Here is a 25,508-nt window from a genome sequence, read left to right as displayed (position 1 = left end):
TCTGGGAATTTGGAGGCCAAGTCAACACCTTGAAGACTTTGTCACGTTCCTCAAACCATTCCTGAACAATTTTGGCAGGGTGCATTATCCTGCTGAAAGAGGCCACTGCCATCAGGCAATACCGTTATCATGAAGGGGTGTACGGGTATGTGGTCTGCAGCAATCTTTAGGTAGGTGGTACCTGTCAAAGTAACATCCACATGAATGTCAGGACCAAAGGTTTCCCAGCACAACTTTGCCCAGCGCTTCACACTGCCTCCACCGGCCTGCCTTCTTCCCATGGTGCATACTGCCGCTACATCTTCAGGCAAACGATGCACACGCACTGGCCATCCATGTGATGTAAAAGAAATTGTGATTCATCAGACTATGCCACCACCTTCCTTTGATCCATGGTCCAGTTCTGTCGCTCACATACACATTGTAGGCGATTTCAGTGGTGGAAAAGGGTCAGCATGGGCACTCTTGACCGGTCTACTGCTACACGGCTCCATACGCAGCAAGCTGTAATGCACTGTTCTGACATTGTTCTATCATGTCCAGCAACAATTTGTTCTAGAGTAGCTCTTCTGTGGGATCAGACGAGACGGGCTAGCCTTCGCTCTCCACGAGCATCAATGAGCCTTGGGCGCACATGACCCTGTCGCCGGTTCACTGGTTGCTCTTCCTTGGACCACTTTTGGTAGGTACTAACCACTGCATACTCAGAACATCCCACAAGACCTGGCGTTTAGGAGATGCTCTAGGCCAAATTGTGATGGCTAGCCGACTAGGTCAAAGTCCATCGGAACCAGGAAAAATGGGCAAAGGTAAGGATCTAACACGTGTTCAATTCAATTCAAGAACTGACTGTTCACCTGCTTCCAAATATATCCCACCCAGTTGACAGGTGTCATTGTAACAAAATAATCTGTCAGTGGTTTTAATGTGGCTGATCAGTGTAGAATGCTCAAATATATTCACAGCCTGTGTTACCGATTTAGTTTTTTCCTCCCCAAATTGTTGTCAGATGTTTTTGAAACTATCCAGAACCTTGACAAATAATTTTGTAAAATAGAGTAAATAGAGAACAGCTTCCCAGGAATATTGCTAAATTGCCAACTAAGTGGTCATCCTTGCTTTAAACTGGACTTTGCAATGTCTATTAAATTAAACAACAGTAGTCAGGACAGGTGCTTAACTCCTTTATTATTTCAGTCTTGAATGACAACAAATTGATACTACAGTTTTTAGATCACATCTTGCACCTAGCGACAAAGCAGGTAGACCTAAATACACACACACACATACATACTGGAGAGGCAAACAGGAACAAGTGCAACAGCAATCACCCATTTTGTTTCCTGAAACAAAATTCAGCCATTCTTTACTTAGTTGAACTAACGTGCGCATACCAACATTTACGCTCTCTTGGGTTAGTCAAAAATACATTTATATTGGGGGGGGACTCACTCATGATTAAGTATAACAGTGTAACATTTGGGAGTGTGAACACTGTGCAAAATAAAGCAAACAGAGTAACGCCACAAAAACGTACAGGAAATCTGGTGTTGTCGGAACCATTATGGATGCAATTTAAGAATTGAACGAAGCTGCTGTTTGTTCTGTGTGCATTCTAGACAAGGAATGGTTAGTATAGTACAATCGCTGTTCTCTACCCATCTCTGTGCTTAAACGGGCATACAGACAAAACATTTCTGGTTTAATTTCTGCTGATAAACACTAAACTATAGTTGGCAAATGTGCCGTTGAGACTAGAAAGTAAATATAAAGTGAGAACAACCAATCGGGTGAGAAGAAAATGTCCAAGTGATGATGGTCCACTGGCCTGTGTGAGAGAAGCCAGGCTTCAGTAATTTGACTGGGGTCACCACATAGGTCTGAAAAAATGGAGTCGGGGAGGGGCAGAAGCAGAGCGATGGATGAACAACAGAAGAGTGAATAGTGTGATTCAGCCTCATAACTTTTACGGCACAGGAACGACACGCATGGTATTGGTGTAACCAGATCCCGGGCGCCAACCAGTCAGGACAATGGCAACATCACCGGTTTTGAAGAATCCGCGAGCCTTACCTGAGAGAGAGACAAGTAAAGAGAATTGGATGTAAACAACTGCAGTCACATTCACAAGCTGAATTTCCCGTGTAATTGAGAATGTTGATTTGTTATGTAAAGGATATTTAAGACTATTAGACAGTTTATATAAAAAGCAGATTTTACTAAACTAAATTGTATTTCAATTGGATTTATGGAAATCTGTTTTAGTTTGAATGGTCAGCTTGGAATTGTAGTAGCTAACATCCAGGATGCAACATGCATTTAAGGGCAAAAACAATATCTGGACTTAATTGTTAATGTGTTTATTGTAATATACAAATATAAAAATGCAAAATACAGTAATGCCGCCTCAATCACATATATAGTCTCATGTGCCTCAATACAATAACATTGCTATTCCAGTCACTGTGAAGAAATAGATTCATGTTGAGGACTCAAAAACAAATCTGCAGTGTGTACAAAGTCTGACTTTTTTGCAAACACAATGCTACAGATGTGGTTGTCCAAGTCTCTTACCAACTTCCATTGCGAAATTGACTCGCAGGTCCACATCATCAGCCCACACATCATGAGCTGCTGCGTTGTAGAATATGGGGAAGATACCACGGTACAGGTGAGCCTGACGTGCTGTCTGCTCGTTACGGGTCACAGCTATGATTGGGGCACGAGGGCGGTAACGTGAGATCAGGTGAGCAGACCTAGACAAGCAGACAGATGTTGGAGAACATTTACTTACCATAAAAACAATCTGAGGGTTTTCAGAAGATACTTTTTATTCTGTCAGGAATGGTGCGATTGTCTTTGTGGCACTTTTCTGAGCAGACCATGTGATTGGGACATGATTTCTAATAATAGTTGTCCTTGACCATTTTATCTTTTTATTTTAGTAATCGACAATACCTGACAAATTTCAAGATTCTCAATACCAATTTACTCTTTACTATACAGTATTCTCATCAGCAACATAACTGTTGCCAGTTCCTGTCGCAGTGTACTTATTAAAGCACAAAATTCTGTGATATAATAAAGTCTGCAGGCACTACATAATTCATAGTGAATAAGCGCTCTATTCTGTCATCCATTACAACACGCAGAGCCCACGTGATGCTTTTAACGCTGTGATTTTAGCATACGAGTAGCTTCATATATTCACTGTAATGCACATGCGCACACATTGCATCCTTTTGAGGTTTGATAAACACACTTGGACCTTATCCCCAAATATGGCAAATTTGTGTGTGCGCACACTTTAAAGCAGTTGTGTGTCAGTCAGACAGCACACGGGTATCAAATTGAGTGTGTTAAAAACAACAAGTACTGCATAAACACTGGTTTCAGGACCTCTTTTTTATATTTTAGTATCAACTGTACTTTTGGCATCCCAACATTGATAATAAAATTATTAACAGAAAGATAAAGCTGTACACCAATCTTTTCTGCTTGATCTCCTCTTGCACAGTTCACAGGCACTCACGGTTTACACTTCACAATCATTCAGGGGAAAGTGACAGAATGAAAAAGGATTAACTCAACTAATATTCCAAGTTAATTCCCATTATTATTATGGTCATAACTGAAGCCAGCAAAAGTGAGTCTTTCTATTTTTCCTCCTTTTATCTGCTTTGGAAATCTCTTCTACCGGTTTCACTTCAGCAGCTCAAGCAGCAACTGCTTTAGGCCCCTCCCACACCACTAAACCCCACCCTACTTCACTCATTTAGCCCATCCCCCCTCACCTCAAACCCATAGGCTCCACCCATTCCCTCTTACCTATGTCACGCACCACTCTCACCACAGGCTCCTCCTCTCTTACCTGCCAGTCTTGGTGAGCACAATAAGGGCGCTGGCGCAGCATTTGAAGGAGGACTCAACGGCACCAACAGCTACGGCGTCTGAGGGGTCACGGGTCAGATGGGTGGAGCGCCTTAGCTCCTCAAACAGCTGCCTGTGGAACATGGCTGCCTCTGCCTCTCGGGCAATCTGGCAGCGCCACCCGGTGGAGGGAGGGGGAATGTAGGGGTTATACACAATCATACGAATCAACCACACAGTGAGAGAGAGAGAAATATAGCGAGACATGGACCAGAATGTTTACGCTAGTCCTGATCTGTACATTGCAACTACTTTCAAACAGCCAATTTAAAATGATTGTGTTTGGTTGGAAATGTGTTGGTGCATGGAATATAACCAATTTCTTTTGAGCAAATCTCATGAAACCTTTTATGAACATGTTCAGGTTATACTTCACCCCAAAATCAAAAGAAAGAAATTCTTGCTTAAATTAAGAACCAATTTAGGACCATTAAATTTGTTTGTGTTGTGACAATTAAGCACAATTATACATCCCAACTATCATTATAATTTTTTTATTTCACATTAGCGTAAATCAAATTCTAATCATGGTAGGATGTTATACAGCCTTTTTAAACCCTTTTTCAATAATAAAAAAAAAAAAGCAAGTTTATTATTTTCTTTCTTTTACTCATTTTCATGTTTCCTGGACACGTTTTAGTGAGATTCTCCCATTAAATGTTACATATACAGGCAAACATTAATAAACATTTTCAGTTTTCCATGAGTCTCATTTCTCTCTCTCTCTCTCTCTCTCTCTTCCAGTCCTCCTGTCCCTACTCTCTCTACTCCCTGACTGCGACATTGGGTATTCCAGAGTTTTCCACATCATCTTTATGTTGCCTGCCTACCTGCCAGACCCAGTGAGGACTATAAACGCAGAGGCCAGGATTTTATAGGAGGCCTCCACGGCACCGATGGCGATGGCCTCGGCGGGGTCGGTAGAGTGGGGCGTACAACGCCGCAGATCCTCAAATACCTGCCGGTGGAACATGGCCGCCTCTGCCTCACGAGCAATCTGATGCAGTCAGCACACAATGTAACAAGTACAACACAGCAAAGAGAGAGATATGGACAGTTATGGAAGAGACAGATGAAGTGTAAGTGAAGAGATGGGAAAACAGAATGGGTGGAAGAGGTGATAGAGAGAGATAGAAAGATATGTGGATATGAACAGATCAAGCGTGAATCAAGAGTAAGTGATTGAAATGAGAGAGAGAGCGCGAGTCACAGTAGAGAAAAGGAAAGAGAAAATTAGGAAATTAGCACAGGTGTTAGTTCAGAATAAAAAGGTTAGTACAAAAAAAAACAAAAACATTAAAAAACACATCCAAGTGTTTTACATTAAATAATAAAAAATGCTAATTAATATAAATTACAGCAAAACATCATGGTTAAATAATTGTGAATATTCTGATCATCAAACCAAAATCAAGAGAATAAATTCAAATTGGGAGATCTATAAATAAAATAATCATTATAAGAAATTAGTCAGAAGATGACAGGGAAATGGAAAATGGCTGGAGATAACACAAGTGGAACATGCAGGTGTAAACGAAGAAAAGACTGGAAATAAGACATTGAGCATGCTGCTTTCCAGCCTTGCTTGAATTTACTCAAAATAATATAGTAGTTCAATTGTCATCTTTTACTCACCATTATGTTACTCAGTCACATTACTTTCTTCCATGGAACACAAAATTAGATGTTAGGTGATCAGTCCCTAAAATTCTGTTAACATCTTTTGTGTTCCACAATTTTTTTTGTTGTAAAGGTTTTGATCAACATAAGGGTGAGTAAATGGTGGTGGGGGGGTGAAAGTGTTTGAGATCGTTAATCCAAGAGCCGGTGAAACTTGTTGGTGTTTTAACGGCAATATCTGTGATGTCAGTGTATTTGGCAAACATGCATTCAGCAAATTGTCAACAGAAAGCACAGTGCAGTTCAACACTACTATAAAGAAAATATTTATCAAGCTCATCAAGACCTGGCAGATAGAAATAAACAAGTCAGTAACGCTCAGAGATAATCTCAAGACTGCATTCAAATGGACCATGAGCCTCAGCCAATGCCCGTTTTCTATGACTGACCCTGACACAATGCAGAATTCAGACAAATAAAACCAGCACAAAGAAAACACATGCGTGTGAGAGAATGATAAGAATAAAAGCATGCAGAAGCATTAAAATATCTCAGGTTAGTATGAAAATATATATTAAAATGTGTATGTTATGCATTGAAATTTGTTTAAAAAAAAAATAATGATTAACATTAGGTACTAAAATATTTAGCTATCTGTCTAATAAGGTTAATGGCGCTGTCAGTAGGGGCACTCTCACCATATGCTGGGTGCGCACTGCCTCGAGAGGATAGTCTCCCTTTGCAGTCTCTCCACTAAGCATGATGCAGTCAGCTCCGTCCAAAACTGCGTTGGCCACATCGCTGCCCTCTGCACGTGTAGGGCGAGGCTTCTTAATCATGCTCTCCAACATCTATACACGCATAAATACATACAGCCTAAGTAGTTATAGCTGGATGTTCATAGTCCTATTCACCAGTTCTGGAAAACCACTAATTGTAAGAAAATTTGCATTTACTTTGGAGCAATTAAAAGGCAACATCCCTGGCCTTACTGTGAATTAATCAATCAGCGCATGTTTTTCTGAAGTAAAAACAGGTTTGTTTTCATAACCATTATGTCTCAATTAACATGTGACTCTGCATCTGCAATTGTAATGGAAATGCTGTTTCAAGTGGTTTTTAAAACTCTTCATAGGTAGCAACATTGACGCTTCACAGGATGTGTACAAATCTTTATCTTCCAGGAGATTTTGAACCCATCTGGTAAGGACTATAATTCTTTTTCCATCAGTCCGTAACATTTATTCTAGAATGTATTTAGAACCACTTAATAAGTCTCCTTTCTGCTGATCAGAGTGGACTGTTGGGGGGGGGGGTTACTACACTCTGACCTATATGAGAGTGGAGCATTGAGATCCTTTGAAAATTTGGTTCAACATTCTTGGGATTCCCAGATCGCAGTTCTTTAGGCATTTACAGCTGTGCCACCAGCCCTGTACTATTTTGTGGAGTAACACCCCCCAAAGCGAAAGATACTCTTGGAATAGTGATTACAGCTTTTGGAAAAGGTCATGAGGCATCAGTGTATTACTCCCTGCTAATTCAGAGTCTAGGGGACTGAGCTTTAAAGAGATTATGGAAGATATAAACTTGACATTGGAGGAGGAACTGTGGGCTAGGATTCTAAAAAACATCAAGTCTACATCTAGAGATGCAATTCAAGATTTTATTGGACCCCCTCTAGATTGTATTGGCCTGGTCCTAAAGACACACCCACCTACTGGCAATGCCAATCGGAGGATGGACAAACACACTTTTTTGATGTTTGCTTTTTTTGTGTATATAAACTTGTGACCACACAGATTTTAATAAAAAAAAAAAACAAACACAAAAACACCTTCATTAGGTAGATAAAGGTCAAACACCTCATTTATAGTCTCCAATACAGAACTACAGAATGCATGGTGATGGGAGTGCATCTCTGACCTGTGTGGCACAGATGATTGGCTTTCCGGCTTTGTTGCAGCGACCAATCATCATCTTTTGGGCCAGGAACACCTTTTCTGTCGGGATTTCGATACCCAGGTCACCACGGGCAACCATGATGCCATCACTGGCCTCCATGATCTCATCAAACCTGAAGAATATAAGGGGAGACAGTTATAATATGAATTGTTTTTTTTTATAAAATTCTCATATTGAATCTTGGGGTTTGGGCAACTCAATTTCAGATGAATTTTTAAAACTATTATAGTTCTTGTACATATCTGGAGAAAAAGGATTGGTCAACTCACCTGCGCACACCCTCATGGTTCTCCAGTTTGCTGATAATCTTTATGTTCTTGCCCTTTTCTCCCAACACCTTACGGACCTCATCCACGTCGGCTGCTTTGCGGATAAAAGAGGCAAAGATCATGTCCACTCCCATCTCCACACCAAACTGCAGATCTTTGATGTCCTTCTCTGACACAGCAGGCAAGTCGACTGCAGCCCCAGGCAGATTCACACCCTTCTTGCTGCCTAGAGAACCTCCATTCTCAATCTCGCACACGAGATAGTCAGAGCCTGAGAAAAATAAATTATTCATCCATCAAGCATACAAAAACAACTCTACCCCTCACAGGTTGTGCCACACAACCAGCTTATAGTAATTAATTTGGTCATTGTGGCTTTAATCTTTCTGCCAGACTTTTGATTTTCGTCTTAACGACCTCTGGGACATTTTTGTCTTTTTGGCCAATGCCAACGGCATGTAGTCAAAGTAGAGCCCGAAGCCATTTGTTTTGAGAATAATGGCTGGCTGATGAAGTTATTGGCTGGCTAGCCGGCTCAGCCAAAACCTAAATGGATGCTGCAGCCGCCAAACTTTTCATAGCTGCAAATGGCTGAAGCTGCCACTTCATGTCTACAGATGTCTATGTTCAGTGGTGGACAGTAACGAAGTAAATGTAATTCGTTACTGTACTTAAGTAGCTTTTTTGTGTATCTGTACTTTACTGAAGTATTTAAATTTGGGGAGACTTTTACTTTAACTCCACTACATTTCAAAGTCAAATATCTTTTTACTCTACTACATTTTCAAAATCAGTCGTTCCTTTTTATTTATGAGTGGATAAAAATGTAACTGGTCAAACGAGCCACCAATCACAGTACAGCGCGCGCCTTGGCGGCATCTACTAAGCGCGAACCAGGGGTGCGTTTCCCAAAAGCATCGTTAGATGCTTAATCAATATAATACATTTGAAGGCAAATACTTTTGTACTTTTACTCAAGTGAATTTTTAAAGGCAGCACTTCTACTTTTACTTAAGTAATATTTTACCTTGAGTATCTTTACTTTAACTCAAGTACATGGTATGTGTACTTCGTCCACCACTGTCTATGTTATACTGATTTACTAGATCTCAATATTTCCAAGCAATGCATGGCTTACACTATATTTCTACAAAATGCAATACAATGTAATAAAGAAAACACCAGATTTTACTTTCACAACGTTTGTACATATTTATTTTGTAGTCTGTATGCTACTAAACATTTTCACATAGCCTACAATGTGTTGTGTTTAGGCTAAATGCATGTAGGCTAAGTTGTATACAATAACTTGGCATTATCATGGATGAAGCTTATCATATTACACCTTGATTAAGAATGCAAACTTTTGTTGAATTTTATGAGAAATCTACAGACGCAAACAGACGAAGTGTAGTAAAATAAAGACCTAAATGTGTATTTCGGACTTTTTTTCACCACAAGTCTGAAAGAAGACATGTTATTGAAGACAAATATCCAAAAATCTCAAAATTGACCAGTAAAAAAAAAACTATGTTTTTGCCTGCCGTGTCTCGCCTTAATAAACACACACTGTTATCAGTAGCCTATTATTTTGGACAAAGTTTTGCACATTTCACTTCAATGTACACTGAAGCATGCGTCGTGAATTAGCAATGTGGAAACGGTGGTTTGTTACTGCAGTAATATCACGTTCAGTGCTATAAATCTCTCCGTTCCAGAATATTTGTTTCATAACATCAATCTTTGATTCAGGTGTTTGTGCAACCGTGCCCTGAAGATTTAACAAAAGTCTGGGTAGGCCTAAGTTAAGAAAAAAGTAAGTAGGAATTAGGAAAGTATGTGAGAAGTGAGATCAAAATTACCTTGCTTGCTTCTTTCCGCCATTTCACCTCAGTGCGAGAAAAACATGCATCAGCTTCTTCTGTACGGAAAAGCGAGCAATTTTAATTGGTCGTCAATTCACTGTGAGTCTGTGTATCGTGGCAACGGGCACAAGACTGCGCTGTTATGAATCCAGTGGGAAAATAGATCTCGTGTATTGTTTATATATTTCGTGTGTGTATGTCTCTATTATTTGATGCAAATAATTCTAGCCGGCTCAGCCAAACTTTATCAGATGGCGGCTCAATTTGGCTTACGAAATTATTGGCTGGCGGCGGCTGAAATTCTAAATGGCGGCGCCTGGCGGCGGCTTCGGGGTCTAAGTCAAAGGTGTGTATTTTGGGAGGAATATTGAAATTTCAACCTCAGATCCTAGAATGCATGGTGTACACAAAATAGTTACACTCAGGAACTTAAGGACAAAAATGTCCCCACTGAAACTGCAATATTTCATCCCAGTGCCATTAAAATTATGCTTTCATTCCAGAACACTGTCTCATATATATATATATATATATATATATATATTCCACCAGATGGCGCCATTTTTCTCATGTTTAGCCTATGGAGCAAATACATGCTTTCTTATTTTTTTTGTTTGCTATATTATAAAGGCACTATAGGCCAATTGAATAAATTATGCAGCTAAAATTGTGTGGGTATGGATGTCAGTGTTTTTTTTTTTAGGTGTATTCAGAAATTAGTGTGTGTGTAAAAAAACAACAACAGTGGCATTATGTAAACAAACTGGCATTTGAAGTGTTAAAATCTTGAAAATGAATTCATATTTGTTAGTTATGATAAGGACTGATAATGATTAAAAAAAAAAAATAAAAAAAACTAATTGAAAGTGGATAATATTTATATATATATAGGCAGTTTGAGGCTGACATTTGTGTCCTCTAAGGAGTAACTTTTTTTTTTTTTTTTTATTGACACAAGGGTTAAGCTCCAAATTGCAGCTTATTCTGGGCAAATGCACTCGTACACAAGAAGCGGCTGTATGACAAAAGTAAAAATATAGATTTTTTTTTAACATTATGTCCTTTAACCCCACCACTCACCAATCTCCAATACTTGGAGGGAGATAAGCCCGTCATCGATGTACACCTTACTGCCCACTTGCACCACATTTGGGATGTTCTTGTAGTCCAGCCAGAGGTTATCCTCATCACAGTTCTCCATGAAATCATCATCTAGAGTCACTCTGATCTTATTTCCTTTCTTCAGCTCAACCTCAGCTGTGCCACTCTGGAGCACAGACAAATTAATTTTAGCACTACAAAAACATTCACATGGTACATGTTTTTGAGAGTCTAGAGGCATTACTGTGAGATTAAACAAGCTTAATACATGAACTTGCTCTAGAACAAGAGTGCTGTTGGAAGAAACTGCAGACTCAGAACCTTAACTCTTAATTTATGCACTACAAACTAACTGAAACTAAACTGAGAAGTTCAGTGTATACAGTGATGTTTGACCAATATATATAGAAATGCCTTCCCTAGGGCTGGATGCGCGTCGATTCGTCGGACCCAAAACAAAGATGGCGGCGCCGGCGAGTAGTAGCAACACGAGTGGCTCCTCATACTATCAGAAGTGCAAGGCGGCATGCACTCGTTCCTCTAAAGTATGGGAATTCTTTAATTTAAAAGGAAACAATTCCGTGATATGTCGTCTTTGCAAAATGGAGATGGCCTTCCATTCTAGCACCACGGCAATGCACCAGCATCTGAAGAGGCGCCACCTGGGAGCAGCTGCAGATGACAGAGCACCGTAAGTTTTTTTTTCAACTCCCCACTTTGCACTCGATGTTGGAGTAGGCTATAATACGTTGTCGACACCTAAAGTTTTCGCTTATAGCTATTAATAATGCGCTTATAGCTATGAATGTCGTGAAAAATACATAGAAGACACTGACAAGACCAAGCAGGTAACATTTAATAAAGTCTCAACTTTCAAATTTGGTCAAAGAAAATTAAACCATAAATAGGCCTACTATTTTGTGGCTCTTTAATGTGTCGTGACAGATTGCCTCAGTTAAAGCTGCTCGTGAACCGATCATCTTTTCCTTGGTTAATTTATAGCATCAAATAGGCCAAACATGAATGTAGCCTACATCAGAAGGACTGTTGTTTTAACCGCGGAAAGATGTCAGTACAGTAGCCTACAATCCATTATTCAAATTCAAATCCACCGATATTAATCTTCTCTCTCCTGAATACTTTGTCGGACAAAAATGGTGTATTATGATTGATTGATCAGATCGCCAGTCAATCAAACTCCCGGCAAATGTTTTTTTTTTTTTTTTACATTTTATATACCCCCACCCCCGATGAAACACTACTTGTGTTGTCACAAGTAGATTAATCGAAATCGAATCAGACTGAAAAAATGAATCGTTAGATTAATCGTTTATCCCAGCCCTAGCCTTCGCATTTAGAGCCCGCTGTGACGCCTTGTATGGAACAGAAAGAAGTAAACTCACCCCTTTGATGAGACCAGTCCTGATTTCAGGTCCCTTAGTGTCCAAGGCAATACCCACTGGCCTGTACTGGATACTGCCTGGCTGGAAGCTTGCACAAGCCTCACGCACGTTTCTAATAGTTTGACCGTGGTACTGAGAGAGAGAGAAAAAAAAACAAATATCAGCAAAGCCAACAAAAGAGAAACTCTAGCAGAAAATTATTCAGTAAATTAGCATCTTTAGGTCAATATCTGTTCAAATTTACTGCAGGTGTGGAGTAAATCTCATATCATTGAATGCCATATAAAAGACCAAATTAAAACATCCCAGTCTAAATGCTAAATTGCACAAATGGAGATGTCCTTTGTCAAACAGACTGGAGTATCATGCAGTATTATGATAATTACTCAAACAGTGGTTGTATCCTTCTAATCCTCTATTTGAACCCGCTCACACATACGCAACGGTCAAATGTCTAGACAAAAAAAAAAAAACTAGGTTACTCTTTCCAAGACAACACCTATATCCTCACATAGAAATGATTAGACACATACCTATGGATGTTGCATGTGATGACAGCATACATAGTTCATTGGGTAAAGTTTGCATGTATGTGTTATTGCATCTCAGAAGGAGAGCTATTAATGACCATGCTGTAAAGTTTTTTTTTATTTTTTTTTAAAGCAGATTAGATAAGTACCTTGCTCTGTGATGTTGATGGTTTCATGACATGTCATCAGTTCCAAATTATATCATTGCTTTCCCTACACTAACTCCCGTTTAAAGACAGCTTGACCACTACATCAACTCAACCTCATTTTGCTGGGCAAACAGGCCACACAGGCCTCTAGTGTGGACAAGCACTATTGCTCACATTTTTGTTTTTACAGAAATACATTTTGTTTTGACCTGTTGCCCGTTTCATCAGCAGGTAAGCTGTGGTGCATTAGGGACAAGTTCCAGGTATGAAGGGATAAATGGGCCTAAAAATTAAACAATTTATGAAACTTGGACATAAGACACTTTAAATAAATACATTTATTGAATTAGTAATGTTTTACAGGAGATGAATTACACGTTCCATGAATTCAGTTTAAGTGAAAAATATGTCTATAGGTTCATATACAGAGTTCATGAATGAATCATTTACTTCTCTTCCAGGTATTAACCAAAACAGGAGGGACATCTTCACATCCATTTTTTTTTTTTACTTTGATCTAAAGCTCTTGTGAATGATGATCCCTCTTGATTCCACTGACAAATGGAGGATGATTTTACCCTGAAATCTGCAAATGCATAATAAGACCTGGCTCCAAACTGGACCAGATTCAATTCACTTCAGCAAATTCATAGAATGACTTCCTTTCATCACACTTCAAATTTCAGATTATGACTTTTGAATTTGTAAGCAAAAAGACATTCACTGTAATGATGAAAATATTCTCATAGCAGCTCTCCAGAATGTCCTTTATGTATCTCCACACTTTTTGTTGCTCAGACGTGATAATCTTTCTCCACTGGAAGAGCAGATAAACTATTTATACTGCAAGACTTACTGTAGATATAGTTACCGTGGCCTTTGATCCTGGCTGAATGAATTAACTGTTTCTTTCAGCCCACAAATTTGGCATTAAAGAATTTCATTCATGTGGTTTTGTAAACTGTGAGCTTCATAAATGTTCAGATAAGTGTTTAGCATAATTTTGGGCAGAGTGAATAGTCTATACATCAACATAATCACTAATAAGCAAGAGGGGAAAAGGGAGAACAAGCACAGAATAATTATATGTACCTCATGCGAACCATGAGAGAAGTTCATACGGGCAATGTTCATGCCAGACTTGATCATCTCCTTCAGCATGTCCACAGAACGCGAAGCTGGACCTGCGGTCACAAGACACACAATACACCATCACATCCTGGTCTTAACTGAATGCACCTGACGAAAAAATCACTGAAATAAACAGTCTGTGACAGCTCTAGTTTCTGAAAACAAAAAAAAGAATCTAACTGCAGCCCACGTGTGATAGCCAATCAGAAAACTTGGGAGGCATTAATCAGAAAGGAGCTGTATTAAACCTTTAAATTAAACAAATCCTCCAGAGCATTTTCTTTACTGTAATTACAGCTTCCTCATGCATATTTTCCACCTGTATTACAAAACTGTCTATTGTTTGGAAGTGTTGTGGCAGTAACATTAACAGCCTACCAAGTCGAAGAAATTACAAATAGCACTTCTAAACATGGGTATAAAGCTGCCTTGAGTTTTTAAATGTTTGAGCATCCACTGACCAATGGTGCAGATGATTCCAGTGTTGCGGGCAATGGTGGGCTCAGAGTCAATGTCCAGAAGACACAAGTGCTCCAGGAAGGTGTCGGCCATGGCAGCATTGAGCTGCTGAGTTTGGATGAAGGCAGAGCCCATATCCTGAGCTTTAGTGTGAGGCATGCTGGAAGAGATGGGTAATGTCCTGCATAGAGAGGGAGACAAAGAAAAAGACAGACCAATGAGATGACACCTACAGGACCAGTTAAAATTTGTTCTTGCATGCATGATCCAGTTTACACCTCTGGTATAAAATGCCAGGTGACGTGGTCGGATCACAGGTATATATGGAGTCCAAAAGGTTTCGTGATCAGATCACAAAAATACAAATACAAATGTGGTAAAAAAACCATATGACCACGTCATGTGTAAAGGGTAATCCTTCCTGAGTGTGTCCTGGCAGCAGTGAAGCGCCACCCCTCAGTCAACTAATCGCTGCGCAAAAAAAAAAAAAAACAAGTTTAAACTTTGCCGGTTACATAAGGTTTCAAAAAACAAAACTACAAGCATTCGATCGGAAAAATACACAAACACAAGAACAGCACGGATCTTCTACAGTGTGTCTGAAATCAGCATGCACGGACACTTATAAGCAAGAACATCTGCAGCTCAGGTTAATACCGGTAAATCCACTCAAATCTATGAGTGAATAAAAGATTCAGTTGATAAGCACTTTCATGATGGACTGAACCTCATTGCAAAAAGACTCAGACTCAAATTCTCAACCAGAGACATTAAATGATTAACAAATGATTAAAGTTTAGCACTGAAGACATGATTATCATTAATTTAATCTTAGTGACAAACATTGCCAGGAGCAGTTTATCCTGAAGAGAGCTTAAGAGCCATAAAAATACCTTTTTTTAAGAATTTAAAAGCTAATTAAAGTCAGCTAAAGAGTTACCATCAAGGCAGCTCCTCTGTAACATAGAACATGTGGTCTCTCTACCCCCCTCTCCTTCCAGCACAAGTGAGCAATGGGAGTTGATGGGTGTGGTAAAGAGTAAGTTATGTAACAGATTTCAGTTCACAGAAATGTAAAAGCATTAACAAGATAATATAAAATCTATCTTTAGATCACCAGAACATTCTGATCAAAGCATATTCTCTCAAAGCAAGTTACTGTTCTCCAAGAACTTACACAGAGAGGATCAGGTTTTCAAATTACATCATTCCCACTCCAAAATATTAATGTATTATCACACTACAGATTTTGGTGCAGATTTGATTGTTTGATACAAGAGTTTGATTCACTGGTTGGTGTGAATGCAGTGCAGTCTTCTAAATTGGGATGTGCACCACCGATTCCTTGAGTCTGTTTGAAAACGGAGGTCTGTGGCATGTACATAATTGGTACATATGCTGCATTAATGGCTTTATAATTTGTATGAACCCCACGGGGTCAGAAGGATTAAATAAAATTCTTGTACACAAAAGACAAATCAAATCAAGTGTGAAAACAGACTAAAAGACTCTTCACTTTGGATTTAAAACTACAGAATGGCACAGAAGATGAAGCTCACAATCATAAACGACCAGAGGAGCTCCATGCATGCAGGGAAATGTCTCTACAGCTAAAAGGCAAGTTAAGACAATTTTGAGCAAACCACAAACACATTGATAACAGTGAACCAATTAAACATATCCAAACAGAGTTAACCACATAAGAATGTGAAAGACATGCATGTTCCCAAAGTGGTTAAACTTCTATAAAAATCATATAAATCCAACCATACTAACATAACCAAACCACCTGGATTTATTCTTGTGCACATTTGAGGTGACCTGGATTCTGTATCTTAAGGTGGACATTTAAATCATCCTTTTGTAAAGATATAAATCTACTTCACACACTCCCAAGGGAAGGTAAGGACAATTGCATGTGTGATATTCGGCCAATCACAGCTCTGTTACTCATGCTGGCACACATGGATCAAAGTCCCAACATGACATGATTCATATACTGAATTTAAGACAATAATCAAAAGAGATTTAATTTCTTAAAGAAAAAAAAAAAAAAAAGATACATTAAAAACAAGAGTGATTTTATTCGGTGTTAAAATGCCCACAGGAGAGTGTATAGAGCAACCACAAGCTTTAACTAGAGGTAGAAATATTGGTTATACAATTAATCAGTGCCGATAGTTGCTTTTTGGAACTATTGTTATATGTAAAAATCTGTGCTGATAGTTGCAGAAATTCTCATTTCAAAATAAGAGTCACTGGTGTATCTCAGGCTTGTTTATACCCAAAAGTCTTGTATTAGGTTCAAAATCTTCATTTTGTTCTGGTTGTTTTGGGTATTTTGGTTGAACAATAAACTTCATCTGAGGTTTTATTCATTTAGGACTATTTGTCTGTGCCAATCACAGGGAAAAAGAACATTCTAAAATTCAATTCATCAGTTATAGGCCTTTCCCACCACCGTAGTTATCATCAGTATAGGCAAAACCCACTATCGGTCGACCTCTATTAATAACAACATAAAACCATGGAACATAACCACCATAGAGCACAAGGCTTTCACTATGGTTAGTATTAGAAACACTGCATTCCACCATGACGTCTTAGTGGGCAGCCATACGTGAGGAAATTCACATCACCGCAAACTGACACACACATACTCTTCCTCTTGTAGTTATGAAATGACTAAGAGGGGCAGTGAAAATCTAAGCCATAATGGGGGGGGTATTGATGTTTTATGTTATGGCAATACCATTTAGGCAACTTGTCCTCACACAGAGCTGTAATTCTATGCCAAACTCACAAAAATTACGCTCCAACAGAGCATAGCAAATGTGCCTGTTGCCACTGAAGCACATATTGATTGCCCTGATACTAGGTGGCTCAACAAACCAATAGGTCAGCATTAGACAGGGAGTGAATGCCACATGAATGTTTGGTTTTTATTAGCTGGTTTGATAAAACTACATTCCCTGCCAAACTGCATCTAAAAAAAGAAAAAAGCTGAGCACAATAAAAAGGAAAACATTAATTCTACAATTTAGATTTTAAAACAAATAAATTGTGACTGGATGGGTTGCATTCTAAGCTTTTGTAAAACCCTGGTGAATGTGATTTGACATTCAACGCACCAAGTTGAGACATTGTTTTGCGACAATAAACAGCCTACAGCTAATAATTAGAATATTCATACATTTAACTATTGTTTCCTAAGATCAATCTTTCACTCTATGCAGCAACCCTTTACAATGCAAGTAAATAACTTGCATTTGCAACCAAATTTAACACAGCAGCAGAATACGGTTGTCAGTTGTCAGGTACAGAAATAAATTACAAATCCACAGTTCTGTATGGATGAATAGAATTCATACACTTACAAATCGTATAAACAGCTTGACTCGAACAGGCACAAGTTCAACAATAATGGAACCTTTATTAATAGTTCTGTTGTCAATATCAAAAGGTCACCAACACCCAGTAAAAACCATGAAAGCATCATACACCCCGCAGAGATACATTCAAAAATAAGAAAAATATATTCATAATAAGCACTAAAACTGCTCCAGTGAGAAATCATTAATATCTATGGTCCATGTACGGTCTTTGAGTTTTGCAAATCCACGAAGATGTGGTGACGTATTTGAAGGTTAAACGGTTATATTTATTATTGGTGGTATTGTGACCAACATTAATCAGATTTAAATTGGGATGAGTGACTGATGAGATATTGATAGCACCTGAAGAGTGCACGTCTTTGACACAGAGAGCAAAGCTAAAAGTGCACATGATTGCTCAAACAGTCTCGATCACTCAACACAACATCGGATCGTCACAACTCACGTCATGTATTTGCATGTTTATTTGTTGTTCAATTCATTTTTAAACCTGTTAGCAGCCTTTATATCCTCTATCTGTTCACTGTACAACGAGTCCGAATAACTACCGTAACGACTCCAGAAAAGGGGCAAATGAATATTCATACACATGTAATTCTTACAAATTTTTAAAAACAAACCGGCATATTCATCTCAATTACATCATGTCTGAAAGTTTAAATTCGTGACTGCTTATAATTGCCAACAACTCACCCGCCATAGGCCATTCTGCCATGCTTCAAGGGCTGAGAAAGCACTCATTCATTAGAGTAGCGCATGTGTGATTGCCTGCAGGCTGCAAAAAAAGATCGGCCCTAAATATAGGCACGTACATGTACTTACTACGGTTACTGTACGAGAGTGCCAAACGCATTCTATTTTCAGGTCTCACAAACGCATTCTCTGCAAACCTGTGCTATGTGAACTAGGGCTGGGCAATAAAACGATATCGATATACATCACGATAAAGAAAATCCATGACAAGCTTTACTGCGTGTCGCTAAAACACAAGCGGTTCGGCTTTCTCAGGTTGCGTTTCCACTGGGGCAGACGAAATTCACTCAAAGGTGCTCACAGCGCTAGGAGAGAGCTTGCTCCGCACTGTTGCCAATCCTACGATCCACCTTGAGAGCATGATGCTCGGCATTCATAGGAATGAATTGAAAACGCTCTCAGCTTCGCTCACAATGCGCCAGTAGCAACGTAGGGTCAGACTGGATAAACTTGCTAATGCTAGCTGCCTTGCTAACGATTAGGTTACGTCGGACAACGGATTGATTCCATCCGCACCGCAAGACTTCACGACAACGGTTGCGCACTCTCATCATCTCTAGTGAAGAGCGTGACAGAACAACAGTGATGTGGACAACAGCTCTGATCTTACTGCGCGGTAATCTTGAATATTGTTCTCTAGCACCAAATTTGCATAATGTCTGCCCTGTCCCACCTGTGCAGTTTTGTAGAGATAATTTTGACTGTTTAGAATTTATTTTTTTCTTATTTTTTTCTGTCAACTTTGAAATAAAAAAAAAAAAAGTGCAATGTATATCGTGATAAATACCTATATCGAACAATATGAAAAAGATCATCATGATAATTTTAGCCATATTGCCCAGCACTAGTGTAAACTGAACTGTACTGGATAACTAGTTGTTAGTTACATCATGTACCATGAGATCCAAGCTGCATTGTACACAAGCACATCTTGTGGTTTATGTGTTGTTTCATTATTTACAGAGATGGAGAAATTAGCTGTATGATCCCAAGATTCATCTGTTGTTTTCCACACAAAATCGTGTGTTCCACAAAAGAAAGTTTAAGTCATATGGGTTAGGAAGGTCATTAAGGTGTGAGAATGATAACACAATACTTGTTTAAGGTGAACTGTCCCCTTAACACACTCAAACAATAAAAGGCCTTTACAACAACACAAACTGCTCTAATCATTGTAAGTGCTATCTGGGCCTAACACAGCCTAAATTACTCACAGGTACCTTTCCTCAGAAACAGAGCAACCCTGAACCCACCTGTAGACCTTCTATGCACTCTGGGAGACAAAGGCACCATGTGTCTGCAGAGACCTCCAGAGGAGGCCCATCGTGTGTGACCCAGGTGCACTCTTCCTCATTAGAATGCTGCAGAAGAGGACGAGGGACAGATTGAAGCAGCAAGCATTGTGCTGCAGAAGAGTTATATCACTAAATCATATTCCCATAAGAGAAGATAAACTATGCAAGCTACACGCACTGCCCTGCATGAGCTGGCCTTTCCAAAGACAAAAAGCCCACATTAGTTCCTAAAAACACACACTGGTTTTAGTTGTGGACTGGCCACTACAGGCGTACAGGGAGTGGATTCCTATAGCATTATGGTGGGCACAAGACGTTCCTTACACTGCTGTTGTACCAGCAAGTGGCGCTGTGGCTTGGAGCGAAAATGCAGACAAGTGGAAACAGCATTTAGGATTCGGAGGTCAGCATCAGCAAGATTTACTGCTGCATTTCTGCTGCAGTTCACACCTACATTAAGCTGAATGGGTGTTATTAACAGCAGTAAAATGTGGAGAGTGGGCTACCCTAACTTTAATGAATCAAGTTCTACCTTTGTTCTCACATTCACAAATAATAATTGTCCACTGGGATGTCCCTGGCCAAGGTGCAGGTGTCGTATTTACTGGAATTCAAAGTCAGTTTATGTGTCCTCTATTGCTTTAATGGAAGAAATTCTAGCATAATTAAAAGGGATGTTACATTTTTTTTTTTAAATCACATATTGCATCAGTACTCAATGCAAACCTATAAACAGCTTCCCTAAAATGGTATGAAATGATTACAAACATTCTCGAATTTGACTAAATGATCAATAGTGTTTCTAATAAGCCTAATTTGGTTTCTGGCATGCACACACGAGTTCATCATGTTCTGATCAGTAAATACAGTTGAAATATTAACCTACTTAAAGTGGACTAGCTTTCCCTGAAGAAAATCTGAGAGTGCAATAGTGTGAAAGTGTTTGATTGCAAGACAGACAGAAGAAAAAGACCACTTCCTCCCTCGCGTTTACATTATCCAGCATCATAATTAGCACCTTTCCATGCAATCAGCGCCTACATCAGCAGAAGCAAAAACCTACAGTTAGATTGCTGTTGCCCGCAGGGACACATTTCACTGGAACTGCCATTCATTCAGTGCACAGTGGATTGACTAGTTACTGAATGCAGGGAAACATAAATTAGGCGTGTGTACGCAACAAGCACACGCGTGGGCCTTCACACTGCGTGACCGGACGAGGCCAGCGCTACTCTGAAGATCAAACACGTCAGGTTTTCAACCTCATTTGAGTGTACAGAGGTGTTTTTGGTCCAGTCATGCGGAGAAATGCGGAGGGGAATGTGGCGGATGCGCTGCGGGTCACGTTCTGCCTCTGCGTCACATTTCCCTCAGCAAGACACCAGACTGCACGCGCCTCGCACATTCCGTCAAAATTCGAATTAATTCATACTGATTCAAGCTGAATGACGGAGTCCAAATTAAAACCGACAGAAGGTGACGATAGATGATAATCATAAAACAGCGGGGAATGATGCACAACATATGCTAAAAGAGGTTCAAAACGGCTTTAGTGTGAAAAAGGCGAAGGAAAATAACAAGTTTACCTGACAACGTAAAAACAAATAGCGCAGGGTTAAAACACTTTACCAGGGTAACTGTAGAAACTGACTGAAGAAAAAAAGAAGAAAAACAGAGTAGCTACTATGACGGATCAAACATCTTTAGCTATTTATTGTTCACAATAACGTACACACTGAAGAATATACCAAAATATATAACTATTACTGTGGAAACTGGTGTTAAAGAGACTCACCTGTGTGTAAAGACGGTCGGCCGTGACTGATGCGCTCTGGATCGCGACCTTAAAGTGATCCGTCTTATCTACCGGAACTACTTCCTTCCTGTGTTCGCGGAGGGATGATGACCTCGCTATGAAAACTGTCACTGTGAGGCTTTATCGTCTATATTTGAAAACACGCCTCCCGATAAATATTTATAAACGTGTGTTTGTGTTTCTTCGATAAACTACTTGTACATAAAGCTATAAGGTCTTTAAAAACAAAGCCCATGCCTCCTAATAAAGGATTATGAAACGTGACAATGAGGGAAGTGGAACTAGCCAATCAGAGCGCGAGACACGGCACGGTGCAGGAGCACGTGGAGATCACGTGAGCTGAGAACGCTACTAATAAATGATATAGTGCTGGTTAGTTACTTTAACCACGTTATTAAATGCCGCAGTGAAAGTACCACTAATACAACTAAAAGAGGTTTGGTACATAAAGTGTATACGATAGCAATAATATTGCACGTCCGCGTGAATCCATCCTAATGGGTGAGACTCGCGCAGACGCACGTACGCCCACATTTGCATTCTTCCTTCATCATTGAACTGTTTCTTGAGTAAACACTAATTAAAAACAGAGTTTAATGCCCAGACAGTACTGCCATAATATAGCTCAAGTAAGTAATATAACGAAATTAAATTGTTTATTTTACAAATGTTATTAAAAAGTACCATGGCATTGCGTTTTTTGGGCATGTACACTGGTAATGGCATGCACCTCTGTAATGCATGCCGTGGGTGTACCTTGGCAGTGCTATGTCTTAGACTTATTTCATGGCAGTACCATTATATTTGAAAGTAATATGGAGTACCTTGTAAATTCCTTAGTATATGAATATATTAGTTATTCAGTCCCATAAAAGTACCATGGTATTATTGTTTGATTCCATAGCTGTACTATGTTTCTGCCACAGTACGTTTGTAAGAGTAGAGACTAAATAGTTTCAAATAACATATATGAATTATGTCTTTAAGTGTGCTCAGAGATACGCATAATTTCATTGGCAACATTAATGTAAATATGATATAATACTACATTTGTGCCTCCACCACATTCAGAGAGCAACAGTTGAGTTTCATTGCTGATGCAGGAGATCAGTGCAGTATGTGTGCGTCATTCATTGGGTAACAGCCTCCTCTAGTGTGCATATACTTTCTCAGCAATTACACTGAAAAAAAGTGCTATCTCATCTCATCTCTCCTCCTGATTCTTTAGTCCTGATACCCTCAGTGTCTGGATTGGTACAGTAAAGACAAGAGATTAGCAGCATTTATTTCAGTTTGCGAAGGATCGTCACAAAAGTGAGTATGAGGACACTATACTACCCCCTCTTTACTTCATGTCACAGATTTATAATGTGAATGTCCTAATTGCAAATACGTTCATAATTGTACACTTGCCCCATAGACTTCTATTTTGTGCATAACTGGCACTGAATCTGTATTCATTTCCAAGGTGATCACTGGATGGCATGCCACTTTTATGTGACATGATGGTGTCATGTGATTGGAAGAAAATTAAGACAAATGGCTTTCTTATAGTTGTCTCTCCATATTAAGCTGGGATAGGAGAAAGTATTTTAACACAGAAAAAGTTACTCACTTCAGCTCTTTTTCTGCGCCTTTAGTGCCACTGAATGGAATTGCAAAAATAAACATTGTTTTCAAACCGCTTTCTAAATACGGCCATGTTTTATGTCGATCAAACAAATAGATAGTTCCACCCCCAACTCACACCAGTGGAGTCAATGTTGTTGTGTCGGGCTGAACTGGCCGTTCAAAATAAACAGAGGAATTTTTTATCTTCTTAACAGATTTTGAAAAAATGTACCTCGAAATGGCCTCTATAGTAATCTCTGCATACTCAAAAGTATTTTAATGGTTAAAAGTTAAACATTTCAACTTCAGAGTGCAGCACCTGTCACAGTTTATCTCCCCCTGGATTTTCATGTTCGTATAAAGGCCTCTGCAGCTTTCTGTGCAATATAAGTGACCTAAAATGATAGCTGTTGTAAATAAAATACAACACTGAGAATGCACTCAGAAATGTAAATAAATGGAAACTGTGGCCATGACGTCTTGACTATTATTTTATTATTATATATGTGTTGAATCTTGAAATAATCTGATATGGACTGAACCTCATAGGGCGTGTTAGTATTAAATAGGATAAAACAAGAGCACACTATATCATTTTAATATAGTATTGTAATATTGCTTTATCTTTCATGCCTTTCACTAGACTAGATGTAGGAAAAAGGATGTAGGGATTTGATTCCATTCACACACATCTGCATGTATGTGTCCAGGTAAAGGTGAGAGGGAGTGTTTGAACTCACCTGCTCTCCACGCCACCTCTGCTGCTGCTTCCGCTGCCCATGCTGTCCACTGCTCACCTGCTAACTGTTTGCTCACTGACTGCAGCTCACCTCCTGCATGTTCTTGGGTCTCTCTTCCTCCTCCACAGGTGAGGGACAAACCAATCGTACAATATTGTTGAATCCCGGCCTGTAAGCCGCCACGGACTGCTGTTAAATCCTGCTGTAAATCCCATAGATGCGCAGACTCTAGATTGGCTGTTGTAAACGGCTGTGCATTGTTGTTGCATAAGGAAAAAAAAAGTTGGAACTAAAGTGTGGTAACATATTCAGTATTTGATTTGTGTAACATGCATGGTTGGGCTTTGAATGATCCTTAAATAACACCAAGATACTCACAGGAGAGGAAAAAAATCACAAATGAGATCTCTTTATTATCTCTATTGTTTCTCCTAGATGGCAATGAGATTAAACGTAGACTTACTCTGAAGTGTCTAATTTAGCAGATGATTCTTTTGAGAAAAGCCACATGTGGCTTCCTGTAGAGTTTCAGTTGAGATTTCAACAATATCTCAAACTGTGATCAGATTAGACAAGTCTGCAATCAAAAAACCTAATGATCTGAGCTATGCTATCAATATTGCATATTGAAATTTATTTGTAATGTGTCACCTTTTTTCTTTCTTTCTTTTTTTTTTTAAGCAAATGCTAATTAATAATCTGTCACCATAACCAATAACTTTTAAAATCTTTAATCTAATGTAGAAATCATAAATAATGTAGATGAGGTGGAAGATCTTATATTTAGCACAGCAATTCAACTGAAGTAATTTGGTTCTATTTGCAATTTTTTTGTGTTTATAAATAATTAATGTAAGTCTTTTTGTCAAGATGGGAGTATATGAGGCAGCACTATGCCCTCACTTAGAGACGTGAGTCATTGAGCCAAGGATAAGTTATCTAATGGCTTATCTGTCTCTCTCTCTCTCTCTCTCTCTCTCTTTCTCTCTGTCTTTATCTCTCTCTGGAGGTCATTGTGTATAGCTGCACTCTTAATGGGGTAAGCAGGGTAAACTCTGATTAGCACTGTAACGGTTGAGCTAATCAAACAGCGACCACAAATATTGTAGACTGGAATGCCATAATGACAGAATGATCTCTCTTTCTTTTCTGCTCTTTTTTTTTTTTTTTGTTAATACACAAAACACAAAGAGGTATAAAAAAATAAACTCAGCTGACAAAAGTAGAACACTGCCATTGGCAAATGCACCATCATGTTGACAACATTACATATGTCGAGTTTTCAAAAGATTAAGCACAGTCACTTATTTGTTAGTTAATCTATAGTTTTTTCAGTTTTTTAACAAAGCAGATTCTAAATCTTCCCAAGTACCTTCTAATGCGCATAGTTGTGAATCTAACTGTGCTAGTGCTTTCCTAAAAGTTGGTAAAATGTATTTTATTTCAGAGAAAACACCTAAAGTATTGATGAAAAAT

At 39.0% G+C, this 25,508-nt stretch overlaps 2 protein-coding genes across 4 annotated transcripts in view; one reads left to right on the top strand and one right to left on the bottom strand.

The window, feature by feature from the left end:
* Positions 1-1,171: 1,171 nt before the first annotated feature.
* pkma (pyruvate kinase M1/2a) lies at positions 1,172-24,088 on the bottom strand. Of its 3 annotated transcripts, none has more exons than XM_052097709.1 (11): positions 24,033-24,088; positions 14,425-14,603; positions 13,925-14,016; positions 12,154-12,285; positions 10,730-10,916; positions 7,785-8,055; positions 7,477-7,627; positions 6,249-6,401; positions 4,761-4,927; positions 2,575-2,756; positions 1,172-2,073 (listed from the first exon to the last, which is right to left on the bottom strand). In XM_052097709.1, exons 1-11 carry the CDS (start codon positions 24,071-24,073, stop codon positions 1,967-1,969), a joined length of 1,662 nt encoding a protein of 553 aa, XP_051953669.1. In that variant the 5' UTR covers positions 24,074-24,088; the 3' UTR covers positions 1,172-1,966. The 3 variants fall into 3 exon arrangements, with proteins under 3 accessions (XP_051953669.1, XP_051953670.1, XP_051953671.1); XM_052097710.1 differs by lacking the exon at positions 4,761-4,927 and adding an exon at positions 3,872-4,038; XM_052097711.1 differs by lacking the exon at positions 24,033-24,088 and adding an exon at positions 21,661-21,875.
* The window catches only part of LOC127623305 (protein mono-ADP-ribosyltransferase PARP6), a 29,535-nt gene continuing 27,010 nt past the window's right edge, over positions 22,984-25,508 (top strand). The window contains exon 1 of the mRNA XM_052097706.1: positions 22,984-22,995. The gene's annotated coding sequence lies outside the window, so the exon portion shown is untranslated. The remainder of the gene's footprint in view (positions 22,996-25,508) is intronic.

Source organism: Xyrauchen texanus, chromosome 29, assembly GCF_025860055.1.
Source record: "Xyrauchen texanus isolate HMW12.3.18 chromosome 29, RBS_HiC_50CHRs, whole genome shotgun sequence".
In the NCBI taxonomy this organism is placed as follows: domain Eukaryota; kingdom Metazoa; phylum Chordata; class Actinopteri; order Cypriniformes; family Catostomidae; genus Xyrauchen; species Xyrauchen texanus.
Note: the sequence above shows the minus strand (reverse complement) of the source record. Positions and strands in the feature narration are given on the sequence as shown.